Source organism: Oryzias latipes, chromosome 12, assembly GCF_053564925.1.
Source record: "Oryzias latipes strain Hd-rR chromosome 12, Olatipes_Hd-rR_3.1".
Taxonomy (NCBI): domain Eukaryota; kingdom Metazoa; phylum Chordata; class Actinopteri; order Beloniformes; family Adrianichthyidae; genus Oryzias; species Oryzias latipes.
Window position 1 is genome coordinate 18,120,001 of NC_136248.1, and position 15,877 is coordinate 18,135,877.

The window sequence follows — 15,877 nt, forward strand, 5'->3', positions numbered from 1 at the left end:
GTTTATATTTTATTCTCTTTTCTGCATTGCAAAATGTAGGTCAAAGCGTCAAAAGCATCAATTTTTAACTGTCAATGTGTGGCAATGTGGCATCAGCTATGAACAGTCAGTCTCGTCTTGTCTGACATTGTTAGCTGACATTGGGGACTAAATGTGCTTTCAAACCAAAAGAAAACTTCTTAAGTATGCATGTTAATATTTTCCCCTCATTATATATAACTAATAAGTGTATCCCATCCATATTCATATTTTGTCACATTTACATTGTTGTTTGTTGTTGTGATGTGGTGCTACTATACAAATTAGAGTTAATCATTTGACAATTTTGTAAAATAAATAAATTCTCACATTGTTCATGCTTTGAATTTACAAAAATGAAAAAGTGAGAGGTTTACTGTCTTTAAATGAATACCAAGTACATCGTGGATGAACAACACAGGCTGTGATGGTCACTGTTTTTTTGTTTTGTTTTTTGTTTTTATATTTCCCAACTCCCCTGCTTTTTGCAGCTTCTGACTTCATTTAGACACCTGTTCCAGATAATCAACAGTGGATAGGACAAGGATAGTACCCATCAAGGCCTGGAGTTTTCTCTCTCTGGACCAAACATTGTTAACCATAGTTGTGACTGCAGTCTATTGAGAGCACCTCTACGTGGGTTGTACTCTTTACATTGTGCTTTCACAAAATACTTCTAGAACAAAACCATAAAACAGTTGTTAAATAATAAACCGGTTGTTCACACAAACCCAGATCTTGGGGATAAATATTCATATATTCGACACAGATGCAAGATGCATCTTTAAAATTTTCCTACTAATCGTTTTTGTTCTTATCTTTTGTGTTATGCAAAGCAAATTCCAAATGAAGGTGATCCTACTACTGTGCAAGACGACAAACGTTTACCACCCAACTTTCCTGGAGAATTGTCTGTTTATATGTTATAGTTATTTGGACTTGTATTCAGAAGCACACAGGAATGATTGTGTATTGTGTCCATTGCTGAACCAAAATAGTCTAAGGATTTTCTGAGATAAATAGCAAAGTAAAGTCATCTTGGCTTGTAATCCTGTCCTTTCAATTCAATTCAATTCAGTTTTATTTCTATAGCCCAAATTTACAACACAGTCGTCTCGATGGGTTTCGTATAGGTAATTGAAAAAGTAAAACATAAAATCAAAAGGATCATGAATACATTTCACATTGGCATTAGGGCTGCATGATAAAAGGATAACTTGCGAGGTGTGATACTAGGGATAAATATTGCCATGATGACATGACTTGCGATACATGAACATGGCAGAACAAAAAACAACTAATACCTCATTTAATTGCAACAGTTTTAAATTAATACAATTTAAATAAAAGATTTAAATAAAATTGAACATAAATTAAACTGCAAGTTGTCTCAGTAGAAGACAGGTAAGAACGTGTATGTCAGGGAAATACAGCAAAGAATCATTATCTACCTTTCTGATAGTACCATCCAAAGCCATTATGGACAACAATTAAGAACAATGTAGGTAGTGTGCGCTTGAGATTTTTAAAAACTATAATGGTTTCTCGGTCTATGCCTGTGTTTATCGCAGTTAATAGCGTCTTTTGTGATACGCAAATTGCACAAGCTGATATCGCAATATTGATACATTTTTGATTTGTTGTGCAGGCCAAATTAGTATTATTTTTGCTTTGCTGGTAGTTTAAACAACCTTTTGCTGTTTTTCATTGCTATGTATAGGTCATTATTCATAAATTATACTCCTGTATTTTTATTTATTTTTTGTACATATATGTTTATTGTTTTTTTACAATTTCTCAGCATGAACTTGGAGATGTACCACAAGCAAGATGAGCATGTTGATGGGAAAATTCTTTTGGCTCCCCCAGCATTTACAATCTTGTGCAAGAGTGCTTCACAAATGGTTGAATGAATACTTGATAAAAATAAAGTAAATTACAGACTAAGTTTTATTGCTCAATACTAAGGACAAAAATGGCTTTTTGATGCGAGGATTTTCGTCCTGAACTTCCATCCATTTTCCCCGCTGGGGCTGGGGGGTTGCCGGGGGCTGTCTCAGTTACTGTTCGGCGTAGGCGGGATACACACCGGACAGGTCGCCAGCGATTGAGCCTGCAACGACGGCACCCTCGGTCTGGCCAGACCCTGGGCAGCAGCATTCGCTAGTTTAAGCTCCATGGACTATATAACAGACTGGCAACCTGTCCTGCCTTTGCCCAAGAGTAATCGGGACAGCCTCTGGCAACTCGGCATAGCAAGCGAGCGAACAGAGGAAGAGGATCGAGCGCCGCTGCTCAGGGTTCGACAGTAGGGCTCATATCAGCGGCGCTCGTTATGCTGGCCCACAGGCAGTCGGTTGTCCGGCAGACAGAGAGCGGGTGCCGCCATATCAGCCAGGATTAGTCTTTTTTGTTTTTAAACCTTTAATGGGTTAGTCTAATTCTTTATTAAAAAAAAAAAAATTCAAACTGCAAACTTAAAGTCAGTTTGTTTGTTCTGCTGAAACAGAACTGACATAAGCAGAAGATGAAAGAGTTAAGAGTCTCAATGCTTTTGTTTCCCAGGTCTTTGTATGAAGTGAAAAATGAATGTTTTTAATCCTTTTTAAAAAGTAGAATGTTAGTGGTCAGCATTTTTTGGTTTTGTTTATTTTAAATATTCCACAGCCACATTAATATTGATCTAGAAGCATGGTTTAGCTACTTCTTTTTTTTTTTAATGATTTAAGTATATGAAGATGTTTTGCATTGTCTAACTGCGTTCAGCAGATTTTTCTTTTTGCTGCATTTTGCTGTCAAAGCATAGTTATTTTGGGGAAAGTTATAAATGAAATGCTTCAAGTAAGATACTTTGGTGCAAACTGTAATTTTCTCCACATGGTTGTTTTGTTTTATATCAGAATACAAAAATATGAGACTGAGACAGTTTTAGATGGTTTCAGAAACACTTATCTATTCATTAGTATATAACATTTAATGTTGAAGGCCAGTACCTTTTGGTTTGAGTATATTTTCTTTATAATGTATACAAAGTTAGCACATTTGCACCACCATGACATTGAATTGTTTTTAATGAGCAAATTTCTTTAGTTTTGAATTGCATTACAGAGCTTCTTCCGCAAGGGCAGGGTTTGAAAAAAACATGTAGTAGAATCAATCTTAACTTAGAAAAGCTAATAAGTATTATTCAAGTCCATAAGTAATTTTTAAAGCATTTTTGATGCCAAAACCAGATTATCTTTTGTTTTTAAGCTTAGAATTTTCCCCCTTTCTTCAGTGACAGTACTTAGTTGTCTGAAAACAGTATTTATGTAACCCATGAAAATTTATCTTGTGAACGTTTTTAAAGTTGTGAATCTAAATCGAATTGATTCAGTGTTTTGACAGTGATGCTTAGCTCTATCTTTACTGTTGAGCTAAAGTTGACCTGCTCAGGTTTTAAACTATAGGATCCAATGGAAAACAATTGTACGATTGACTTTTTACTGCAAGTGTGGGTTTATCATTGTTTAAGGGTATATTTATTTATAACATCAATTGACAGTCTTTTAAATACCGCTCCATGATGGTAGCCCATGAGGCCTATTATATCCCATTTATTTATTGTCATGCAGATAGAGTGTAACCTCAAGTTCCTTTTAGCCATTTCATAGATTGTTACAGGGCCAGAATAACTTTTGTGTCCTGGCGAGAGTCGACATGATTGGACATGCCTTTCAAGACATTATTGTTGTCATTTGTCCGCTTTTTTTACTACATTGGGACAGATGCTCATAGGCTCATAAACTTTTTCACCTCTGTTTGATTAGTGATGATGAAATAAACCAAGCCACGGTGACATAATGAGGTTGTCTCCTTTTGCTGTGTTTTCCTTTTTTAATCTGTCTCGAGTAATCCTATGTTTACTTGCATTTAATTGTAATATATTTTCAGACTGTCAAGATTGACTGCTACAGCTGTGACTCTAACTTTAAAGGAGTAGCTTCCCTTGTATACAGGCAGACATCTAGTATTCTTAAAGTTTGTTGAATTATTTCACTTCTCTGTGTAGATCCTGCACAGTTTAAAGGGATTTTCCAATCTAATCCGAGAAATTTAGAAATGAAAGTGTTTTAAAATTAAAACCAGATTATGATGCTGTGCAAAAGGGGTCAAGTGCCACTAAACTATTGTGTCCTAACGTGGACAATATAGACTTGGTGCTCCTTTTTTGCTTGATTTATGAGTTGTAAAAGCTTGTTTGAGGCTGATAATTGCACTAGGAGCTAAACAGTAGATGCTGACAGTAAAGATAACGACAAGACAGTTCTTCACTACCAATTTGTGCAAAAGTTTTTAAAGTAAAGAACAAATTCAGAATAAAAACAGTTTAAAACAGCTACCTTTAATCTTGCTAGGTAAAGGAAAAGTAAACAGTGTGTAAAGCTTTGTTTTTAAAGCTGACGAGTCATTTTGATGCCAAGTTCCTTCTCATCAGTGAGAAGAAACTAGGATTTTTATTATTGTCTATTGGCTGGTTTATCTTTCTGTGTTTTAATACATAGTTGCGTGTGGAGTGGTCTGCTTGTAGATGTGAGCACCTCATCTACTGTTGAGGTTTTAAAGAAAAACTCAAAAACACGTAGTTTAAAAGCTTAGCTTTTAAATAGTTTTTACAATTCCGCTTGTTTTTTGTTTAATGGACTATTTTTTGCAGTTTGTTTTTGTACAACGTGTCTCTGTGTTGGAGTTCTTTTATTATGATTACCATTTTTTACTAATTATTCATTCATTCATTTTATGTGAAGCACTTTGAGACGTTCTGTAACAGGAAAAGTGTTCTATAACAAAGTGGAATTTGAATATTTGAAATTGTCAGTAGGTAATTAATTTTTAAAAAAAATGTTTACCAGATACTAAATTAAATCACAACTCCTTTAATTCATAGTAACAATGTGAAATCTACATATTTGCTGAACACATTCTAATAGTCTTGCTTCACTTATTTTAAAGAGACGCTCATCTCAACTCACAGCTAAGTCATGTAAAATGTTAATGCTTGTGTTTTAAATGAGCCAGATCTATGCTTTTAAAAACAGAATCCTAGCATTGACATTTACTTGTGCTAGAATAAAACATTACTACTTTATACCAACCCAAGCAGACTTTTTATAACTGTTTATGTTAGGCCTGCACAATATACCGCAAATTTATCGTTATTGCAATATCCAGCTCTGCAATATGCATATTGCAAAAGACGGCGAATATCGCAATAAATCGCAAACCCAAAATGTGTTAAAACAATCTTCTAGCAGCTTGAAGCATTTAACGAATCAAATAAATCCCTTTATGCTTTGACCAATCAGATGGACGCCTTCACATTGTTGACCAATCAGATGGAGGCCTTCACATTGTTGACCAATCAGATGGAGGCCTTCACATTGTTGACCAATCAGATGGAGGCCTATTATGTTAACCCTTGTCCTGAAGAGCCTCAACCCTGCCTGTTTTCCAGCTCTCCTTAACCAGCTTGCTGTTGATTGGCTGACTCAAGTGATTTCACATCCTGATTGACTGAACACACCTGATTTTGGTTATCATTATCGAGCAGTCTAGGGGGAATTGGAAAACAGACAAGGTTGAGGCTCTTGAGGACCAGGGTTAGCCACCCTGACGTTTGTCCCCCATGTCGATGAGGGTCATTTGGAGTATAATTTTTAAACTGTTGCAATGAAATGGGAATGATGTTTTTGTTTATTTTTCTATTTGTTTATTTACCGCAAATTTATCGTTATCGCAATATTGATCACTAATATCGCATATCGCAAGTTTTCCTCATATCGTGCAGCCCTAGTTTATGTTCTTCTTCAATTTTTCAAACTTAAATATTTGATAGTTATTAATGTTGTTCATGTTTTAATAAAACTTGTTTCTTTGCCATTTTTATTGATTTTTTTTTTTTTTTTCAAAACAGATTTCAGGCATTTTTTTCATAGATATTAGTCATGTTAACTTTAGTGTGTGCTAATTTTCTGAAAGTGTTAACTGTTTTTGTGTGGTGCTGGAGTCTTTGTAGTTGAGGTACTTTTCTTTTAGAGCAAGTCATGCAGTTAATATTATTTATTCATTCATTCCTTCATTTGGCTTGCATACTTCTGCTGGTAATGAGACGTTAGATTTACTGCGTTGTCTGTTCCAGCTTGTCCTAAAGGTTTTTTAAGAGAGCTAAGGTCAGGGTAGCAACTTTGTGAATGGAAAAATGATATCACATCTACCCTGAATCACTTGTTCCCAATGCTCCATGATGAATGTAGGCAGCACGACAGCTTGGAACATACATCGGCAATGAAGGAAAAGGTTGATGGAAGATCTTGGTCAGTATTAGTTAGCATGTCACCTTTGTGTCACCTATTCTGCTTGCGGTATAAAGTTGACCCTGCTTTAGACGCTAAAGATTTTGCTATGACTGGGACAATGTCTTTATATGTCAAGTTTGGGTGTGTTTTAGTTTAACAAAAAAAACAGTTTTCTCAAAGTGTCTGAATAGTGACATAAGACATTTACCAATCAATCAGCAGTGATTGATCAGCAGTGTGCTCCTATTTTCTTGAGCAACTTTCAATGTCCATTTTACCTGTTTGATGTCCTGTTATAGATCCATAGCTGTTTGTTGTTTCATCGTTGCATAATGCTGCCATGACTTGAGGCATCTCTCAGACCATAATGCTCTGTCTATTCAATAGGCTATTTTTCATTCATGTTTCCAAGCCTCTTTGTCAGATTTACTGTATTAGATGATTTGTAAACCTCTTAGCTTAGAAGTAGCAGCATTCTCCATCTAGGGAAACTAAAGTCTTAAATGTTTTATAACCATCATGCTTAAAATGTGTTCCCCCTTTTTCCATAAATTGACTGTTTTTTTTGCAATGATTTTAAAAGAAAAATCCTAAGAATAACCATAAATTACAGAATGGCAATTATTTTGTTCTTTCTTTGTCTAGATGTGCTTAAAATTATTCAGACTATTTCAAATAATTATAAAATGTGTTAGAGTGGGTTATGTAAGAAAATCCATGTTGGCCTGTTATCGCAAAAGTTGTTTTCCAAATTTAACCTGGCAGGGAAACATGGAAAACAACCCTTAATGCTATCTTAAAGGTGGAACAAAAAACTATTTTTAATATTTTTTATTATTCACCTAAAGTGTGGGTTCCATTAATGATGTAGCACATCCCTCTATTGCCTTTTTATAAAAATAAAACAAGAGTTTTTTACTTTAAATCCTGATTGGGGCTTGTGTGTTAGAACGTTTGTTATCTGCTCTGAATTTGTGCATTTAAAAGGTTTAAAGACACCACAGAACTCATTGTAAACCAAAGTTAACATTTGCGACCACCTTTGCTCTCATTAACTGGGGTTTAAAGCGGCTGAACTTTTTTCATTTTTTAAAATTTTTTTGTCACATTTCTCAGGGCTTTCCTCTAGGGATTATTTTTTTTAGAAGTCTTATCAACAATGAGAATGGTGTGACCCGCGGACACAAATTTTTAAAATTCTTCTTATTTTAAAATGACAACATGCTCAACAAAACTTAAACAAAAAGAAGAAATTGTATTTGCAGGTTTTTTTTACTTTAAAATGTCTCAAAATGATTTACTTATAAGGAAATGAATGCTGGAGGATAATGGAAGAATATTACTTAAATCTGTGGCAATTTTCTTCCATTTTTCTTTTGTTTTAAATTCCTTTTATTTTTTATTAATATTTAGCTTGTTAAATGACCACTGCAGTATTTTTATATTGTTGCTAACATATTACCAAGAATCCATTAGTTTTTCTATTTGATTGTAATAGCTTGATTTATACTCCTGTAAGTTAAATTAAATGTAAGGAAACACATTTAAGTTATTTATTTGCTTTCTGAGACCACAAGGTCATATTTATCGACAAATGCATACACAAATGTGAACCACAGGCTTGAATGTAAACGTCAATGGAAGAAAGCAAATCAATCACATAAATAATGAATGGATGCCCTCGGGACCCTGATTTTCCTACACAAAATCTAATATTCTCCTTTTCTACTGTTGTCGATGATTTTAATGTTTATTGGTGAAATGTAACCAATTAAAATTTAAAACCCAACTAAATTAATTTTTTTACAGTCTTTAATTTGACTTTAGATTGTTGTTGGAAGAATTAAACTTGCACTATAAAACATTCTCTAAAATTGACAGAATTTCTGTTTAAAAGAATAAACGATTGAGACAAATTTACCAAATAAAACAGTTTTTAGTGAAACAAATTGAAGCGACATTCTTAATAATATAATAATAAATGCAAACTGTTGGATGTAAACAGAAAAACAATCAAAAGAAAACAAATGCCTTTCTGCTGCAGGGCTGAACCTAATGTGGTTGGATGAAAGTAGATGCGTTCAAAGTAATTGTGTCAAATATAAAACATAATTGATAGATTAGTCAACAATCCAAAATAATTGTTAGTTGCTTCCCAAAATGTATTTAACATTTCTATCAGCATGGTTTTATCACTTGTCCTCTTTTATTTGAATAGAGTTTAGTATAAGTGCCTCTGCTCATGCGGTCATCTGTCACTGAGTATATAATGTAACCTCAGATGCACTTCCTGCCCTGTTAGTTCAATGTCCTCATTTCATTTAAATGTCATAATCCTATATCTGTGTTAACTATGTTGCTCGTCAGAGTATTTGTACTTTGGTTTTAATTTGATCTACCGTAACACGGCCATATTGCACACTGGGTTACATGGGGTTTCTATCAAACACGCCAGGTTCCCTTTCGTCACTGTCAGTCTGTCTCATTGCCGCGCTGCATATATTTGAAAACCTTCAAAAATGTGGCTCATCAATTGCTGAAGCTTTTTCTTTTTTGGTTGCTTATAATAAAGAGAAGCACATACATTGGACTCTGAGGTAAAGCATAAGGGCAGCTGAAAAGTACAGCCCACCACTTTTTAGAAATAAATTTTTTTAGCAATGGTTAACTAAATGTGTAAAACAAGCCATAATATTTATAATGTGGTTAGTGACTCAACTTTTAAAAATGCATTTACCGTTAATTGCGAGAGTATACTTTGTAATGATTGGAGACGAAGGAACTTTGTCCAAATAGAAAATGTAAACGCATTTGTGTCACTCATCAGTTTGATTATCCATAGTGCTGTGTAAAAGTGTTTGCACCAATTCTTTTTTGTTTTTTTGTTTCTTCTTATTCTTAAAAAAAAAATCACCAAATGAATACTAAAAAAGTTCTACAACTTTTATTTGAATGGTAATTAAAACAGTGTACAGCTCAACCCCTCCCTTCTCGCGTTCCCAAATAGGAGGTACCATTGCTTCCTAGTACAGGTGATAATGGCGACAACTACTGTAGCCGTTGCCATAGATAGGATTCAGAGCGACTTGGACCAATCCCTATCGACTGGTTTCAACATGGCTGCATCCGTATCAGGAAGCAATAGTGAGGGATTTTGCTTCATTTCACGAGAGCTGGAGGTTAGGCACTTTCTATGGGTGATGTCACACCTCGATTTGTCCATTGTTTTTACAGTCTATGTGTAGAACTTGAGTTGTCGTACTATAATTCATGTGCAGATGAATGAATTATGTCTGTGGTTCTTAACTGTGAGAAATCAAGACAAAACCTTTTCGCTCCGATACATTTTAGGAACCTAATGAAAGCAGAGGAACAACCACAAAAACATTTGAGTTTTTAGACCTGAAAAAGTATTAGCTTGAAATCCTGATTCTATAAAAAAAATTATTTTGAACTATAAAGAAGAAACCTCAAATATGATTTAGCCTAGCCCTAATTTCTGAGAAAATAATGACAAAGTTTTATAGAAAGGGAAAAATAAGTTGACCAGCCAGAAGGGCTTGAATCCGTTAAAATATCTGAGGAAAACCCGTTGTTATGGCTTTGTTTATTAAACATTTTTTTTAGTTATGTCTATAACAGGACAGGCTAGATAATGAAATGTCTGCAGTTTGAAAATGATAACACAGTGAAGTGACAGCCTTCCTAAAACTCTAAAGGCCTGTTAACCTGGCCTTCAGTGGTCTAGTCATGCATGGATTTGGTTTGGTGGAAGACTGTATTAGAATTGTGTTGTGGAAAACCAAGTCTGTCAGAACAAGGATGTCTTATAGCGTTTTGGGCTCCCAGCCAGCTTTCAACAGTCCAGGATTGTATTTTGTTTTTAAACGTTCCATTCATCTATCTCACTCATGTTCCCCAGACGTCTGTTCACTGAATTCTGATGAACCGGCTCGATACTGGAATATGAATTAGGTCTGTGGTGATTAAACTAGCTGTCTTGCTGATAGCTTTGTTGACAGTGAAGTAGTACCATCATTAGCATCAGTCAGTAGAGGAACAAGGTCACTTTCCTAATGACAATACTGCTAATACTGGATGTGAATCTGATTAGAAGACTTTTTAGTGTTACAACTTGAAAAAAAAATACAATGGAGTAGAATCAGATTTGGGCTGACTATGAGACAGAATCTCTCAATTATTTTAATCAATAAAAAATTAGCATTCAATTAATTATCTTAAATATTCTATAAAGGGATTATGTGAAATGTATTAGGACTATTATGTCTTGCCTATATCCCATAAGTTCACAAACCCTCAAATATTAAAATCTGTTACAGTTCAAATTTAGTTGTCTTTTAAGATAGATATTTTGATAAAAATCCCTGTTTATATTGAGAATACAATATTACCTAGGACAACTGCTAGATTACAGAATGGAGTGTAGATTGAGTCACCATAATGTTTGTCAATTACAATGGGAAATTGACTTCCGTTCATTTATTTTGTTTGCAATCTTATCCCCATCTAAACCCTTAGTCATAACTGCCCTTACAGGTGGATATGGGCAGTCTGCGAGGGATAAATGGGCAAACCTGTATGGGGCTTGTTTGTGACACACACAAAATAAGGTCGTAGACCATTCTGTTGGCCTGCATAGCAAGAATGTCCATGCACGGTTTTTTCTACATGCATGGTGTGGGTGACAGGTTTTAGCAAACCCCGAAATAACATGAAATTTAAACCTTTTAATAATGAGCCTTTGTTTAGAAACTGTTGGCGGTGAGATGACACCTGGGGCGATATGAGCGAGTGTTTGTGGAAAGAATCTGAGCGCGTGCGTGAAAGGCGCAAAGCTGATCCGCGAGTTATTTATGACTGCATAGCTCTTTGGTTTTTTTTTACCTGTTTTTAGGCGTCAACAGCTGACATTTAAAAAGTTATACATTCAGTTTATTGAAAAATAATCACGCCAGGTCAGATTATACCCAGACTTTTTTTCTGTTCTGCCAAATGTCAATATGAAATGTGAACAAGTTTGAATACTACAGCTGATCAGCACTCTATGTACTGGGGTGAAAAAAATAAATGAGGATGCTCTCCAATTGTGGAAAATTTTACATGCAATAAAAGAACCATCACAGAATAAAGTTATATTAACTTACTCAGTCCCTGTTTCATAATGTAACAAATGTAACATTTAAAAAAGACTACACAGAGACTACACAGACAAGACTAAACACAAAACTTGGTCCCTTAGTGGAAAAGAAAAAAAAAATTAGAACAAAATGAATAATAACCAAAGAGAAGCAAAGCAAATAAGCGTTAAACAAGTCCATGGTTTCTCCCATTGGAGGCTTCTGTGGATGGCGCCTGCCCATTTACCTGATTGGAGCATTTAAAGGCTGTGATGATTTGACTTCCTCTTTTGGCCAGGCCTCACAGCACAGCTCCAGGGGCAGAACCTCAACCACTCATGTAGCAACCAGTAGCACTTTCAGAACTGGCAACTCAAAACAGGTGACCTTAATTAAACCTGCCAAAATGAGTAGACTAAACAAGATATGTACATCTATGTGCTACAAATAAATACGGAAAACAAGGAATAAATGTACATTTGAACTCAAAGAAATGTGTGCATTTATTTAAGAAGAAAGTGCGCCGTGCTGGGGGGAGGGTCACCGCCATTTTGTTATGGGTGTGGCAGGGTATGCCATCACACATACGCATAGTTTTTTCATAATGGTTGTAAAGGTCTTAGAAGTATTCATGGTATTTTGTTTTTAACGTAATCGATCCTTTCTCTGTATGACATACCACAAATGCAGGGCTTTTTGTATTAGACAAACATAGTTGCAGTACAAGTTGCCTATTTTCCTTGTGCAATATTATCATGAAAGCACCTTTTTGAGTTAATGCCCAAATATGTTTTTAAAAGCAATTTGACCTGCTGTTTGTGAATTAACTAAAATTTCAGATATACTGGAAATGGTTTTTTTTGTCCCGGAGTTTGCATAATAATTGGTGATGGCACAGTTGTTAAGGAGAAAAATTTCAAATTGACTCTTCATGTCATAAACGTTGCTAACCCCTGGACTAGGGTGTTGCATAAGGGTCAACATCACTCATACACCATAAGTGCGAGCAACTTATATTTTCTGCTGAACAGTTAATTCATAGACTTGGCTGTCAACAGGATGCTGTAAAGGAAGTCTCTTTAGATGCATTGTATGCTTTTTGTTGTTGTTGTAGCCTGTTTTCCCTTGGTAAATACTTTTTTAGAATATATGAATAAAGAACATGATTTTTTTTTTTGCATTTACCTCAAAGTTTAGATTTATATGCAGCAAAAATTCAGAGCTTTAAACTAACAGTTTGAAGTGAATATCGGTCTTTAGGTTGACTGAGGTAATTTGTGAACTTTATTTGGTTATTAGTTTTAGGCAAAAGTATTTGAGCTTTGTGAATCCTGCAGGTAAATTTGCATAAAACTAAGTCAGCCCACAGGAGAAAATTAACTTAAAAAACCGAATTAAGCAGCTATGCACTCTGGCCCTTTTGATTCTTTGTTTTAAGGGATACAGAGAGAATAGCTGCAATTGAAGGAGCATTATCCATCTGTCCACGATTAGATTCAAATTATTTTTACTGCACGGGTTAACTAAAGGCAATATAATGCTATAAACCAAAAGGGCATTGGAAGTACTATGAAATGTTTACATAGGTACATGTTATCTAAAAATGTGTGTATTCATTATATTCTACACCAGAATTTATAAATAAATGAGCACAGTTACAATAATGTGATGGTTTGAAATTATTTATATATGAACAGTGCAAACATGACAATACAAAGTATTTACAAAATAAGATGCAGATAAAAGTCAAGTGTGTGAAATTGATGCCTTGTAGTTGTGTGATAACAGGGACATAGCTTTTTTTTATTTTTAAGGGAAAACAGCAGAAACTTTTTTCTGAATTTCTGGTCTTCTGTTCCTCTGGCGCCTTCCAGAAAGCAGCAGACTAAAAGGCTGAGGGCTGGGTGAGAGAAGTTCTTCATGATCAACTGTGCTCTCCTGAGACGTCGCTTCCTGCAGATGTTCTCAACGTAGGAAGTGTTGAGCTGTTTTTTCAACCCTCTGTAGCGCTTTCCGGTCTGAAATGGCAATTTCCATACCAAGCTGTGACGCTAGTGGTCAAAATGCTCTCAATTGTTGACAATTATCACTGTTGGTTTTTGAGTTGGTTCAGTAGAAAGGAGCTGGGAACTTCAAAAAAAGGACTAGAGTTACAAGTTGTGCAAATACCACTACCTCCCAGCAGACAACCTTGTAAACTAAAAGAACCCTGAAGGATGGCTTAAACTCTACATTGTCAGAAATGTTGGATCGCAGTTCGCGGGTTTAACATCATTCTGGTTTAATCAAGCTTCTGTGAAATTCTCAACAGTAACGCTAATACCCAAATTGTGGTTATGGAGAACTGCAGGGGATTCTTTTTATGAAGTGTTTTAACTGTTTTGGTGTCAGCATCTTACATGTACTCCTATCTGATAAACTAGAAAATGACTTGATAAAGATATATTCAAAACCACACTTTCATTTTTGTAAGACACCAAAGTATTTTGATGAAAACCAGTTTGCCTTTTGACTGAATATAGATACTCAGGGAACTTTTTTTGTTTTGTTTTTTTGTTTTTCCAGAAGCTATTTTCTTTAGAATTACTATCTTCCTGTGCTCCACATGCAAAGGAAGTCTGGGAACAAAAGAGACATGATTTACTTTAAACAGCAAAAACAGCTGTAGATAACTTGTAACATTTATCCAAAAACACTAATAAAGTTTTGTATAATGTCAAGACAGATTAAGATTTGGTTTTCTGTAATTTGGTTTTTTGAATGTAGTGTTTTTCTTACAAAATAAAGCAATGTATCTGTAAGAAGTACAAATGTCAAGACAGAAGTTATTTATGTTCATCTTTTACTCAAGATACTCAGTACTAGAAATGAATTAGATCCGTGTATTAACACCTTCTTCGGTTATAAAACAATGTTTTTCATCTGCATGTGCTCTATAATAATTTTTCGGAATCAAAACTTATTCCTCATCTATTTTAAGTAAATGCTTCATTTGCTATTCTTATTTCTAATGGATTTTGGGGGGTTTTCTTAGAAATTCTATTTCTGTGGTTGATGATGATCTCCACAGACAAGGACAATGCAACGCCGTAGTTTTATTTATTTTTTTACTCTGTCAGTAAGTTTTAAGTGTCATTCTGAATTATGCTGACCCACAATGCAATTTTGTATCAACTTTGTGACTATATCAATCCTAATACCTGCATATATGAGTGTGGGTAATTGGGCAAGACCCTTCGTGCTGCTGCCTAACTATGCATCCACAAGAGGGCCCAAGTCTGGGTCCCCCTGTGCCAATCCCCAGGCCGGAACAGGGGGACCCAGACTAATCCCTTTTTAACATTTTACACCATTGCAATTCACGTACATTTCCCTTTACATTCATATTGGACAATAGTCCACAATGCAAGTGTGTTGTGAAGAAAAGTAGAAGTGTCTTCTTCACACAAAACAACCTATTGATACACGTGGAAACTGTAAACAGGGCGTGGAAGCAGTTAGGACTTTGTCTTCTCATCTGAGACAACAGGAGGAAACCCCACATTAGCTTTAAACATTTTTTAAAAGATTATTTTCTATCTCTTTTACAAGTGCAAAACTAAATGCGATATACTTATTTCCCCCATGTTTAATGTCTTAGTTGTTTGTGCTTCGAAATGACAATGTTGTCTTTGTCTTTGTTTTATTTATAGGGCATACTCCCTTGTCGACTCCAGCCAGGTGTCCACCTTCTTGATCTCCATTCTTCTCATCGTCTATGGCAGCTTTAGGTGAGTAATAAAACCTAATCAGTAAATAAAAGCAACACATAAGAGGAAATGGCCAGGTTTAAGGGACTCTTTCTGGTGCTTTAAAGTTGAAAATGGAAAAACGTGGGTGGCTTTAGCACCTGTTCATTTGTTTATTTCATTTAACTGGAAGAAATGATCGCATGGTCGAATTTTTACAAAGAGCAGCTAGCAGTGTAACCTCATCCAGTATTATTGTGCTCCAAAGTTTTACTCAGCCCTAGCTGCAATATACCATTCCAAGCACAAGCTAAATTAGCAATTTCTGGAAAGAAATTGCATGAGTTTGCTGCGTCCTTCAAGCGTGCTGTTATTGTTCCTGCCTCTGCTGTTTTGCAGCAGGTTACTGAAATTCTTTAAATCATAGCTTAGGTTTTTCATTTGTGTGGATCTAAAGAAGCTTCATAACAAATAATGAGTCCAGGTACGTTAAAAACTGTTTATTTAAGAGATGAATGAAAGTTTTCACTTGTTGTCTGCAATATTAAAACTGCAGACCATGTTAAAAAAAAGTCTCTGGCAGACTGTCATCTTAGGTTGTAAGGCAAATGTGTTAACCACTTTGTTAACAAGTATGTTTATGTTAAGGAGTGACATT

General features: G+C 35.2%; 1 protein-coding gene across 1 annotated transcript in view; it reads left to right on the plus strand.

Moving 5' to 3' along the window:
• The window catches only part of sppl3 (signal peptide peptidase 3), a 31,284-nt gene that overhangs the window by 1,815 nt on the left and 13,592 nt on the right, over window positions 1–15,877 (plus strand). Inside the window, exon 2 of the mRNA XM_004074817.5 lies at window positions 15,184–15,261. Coding sequence (XP_004074865.1) covers window positions 15,184–15,261 — 78 coding nt within the window. The remainder of the gene's footprint in view (window positions 1–15,183; window positions 15,262–15,877) is intronic.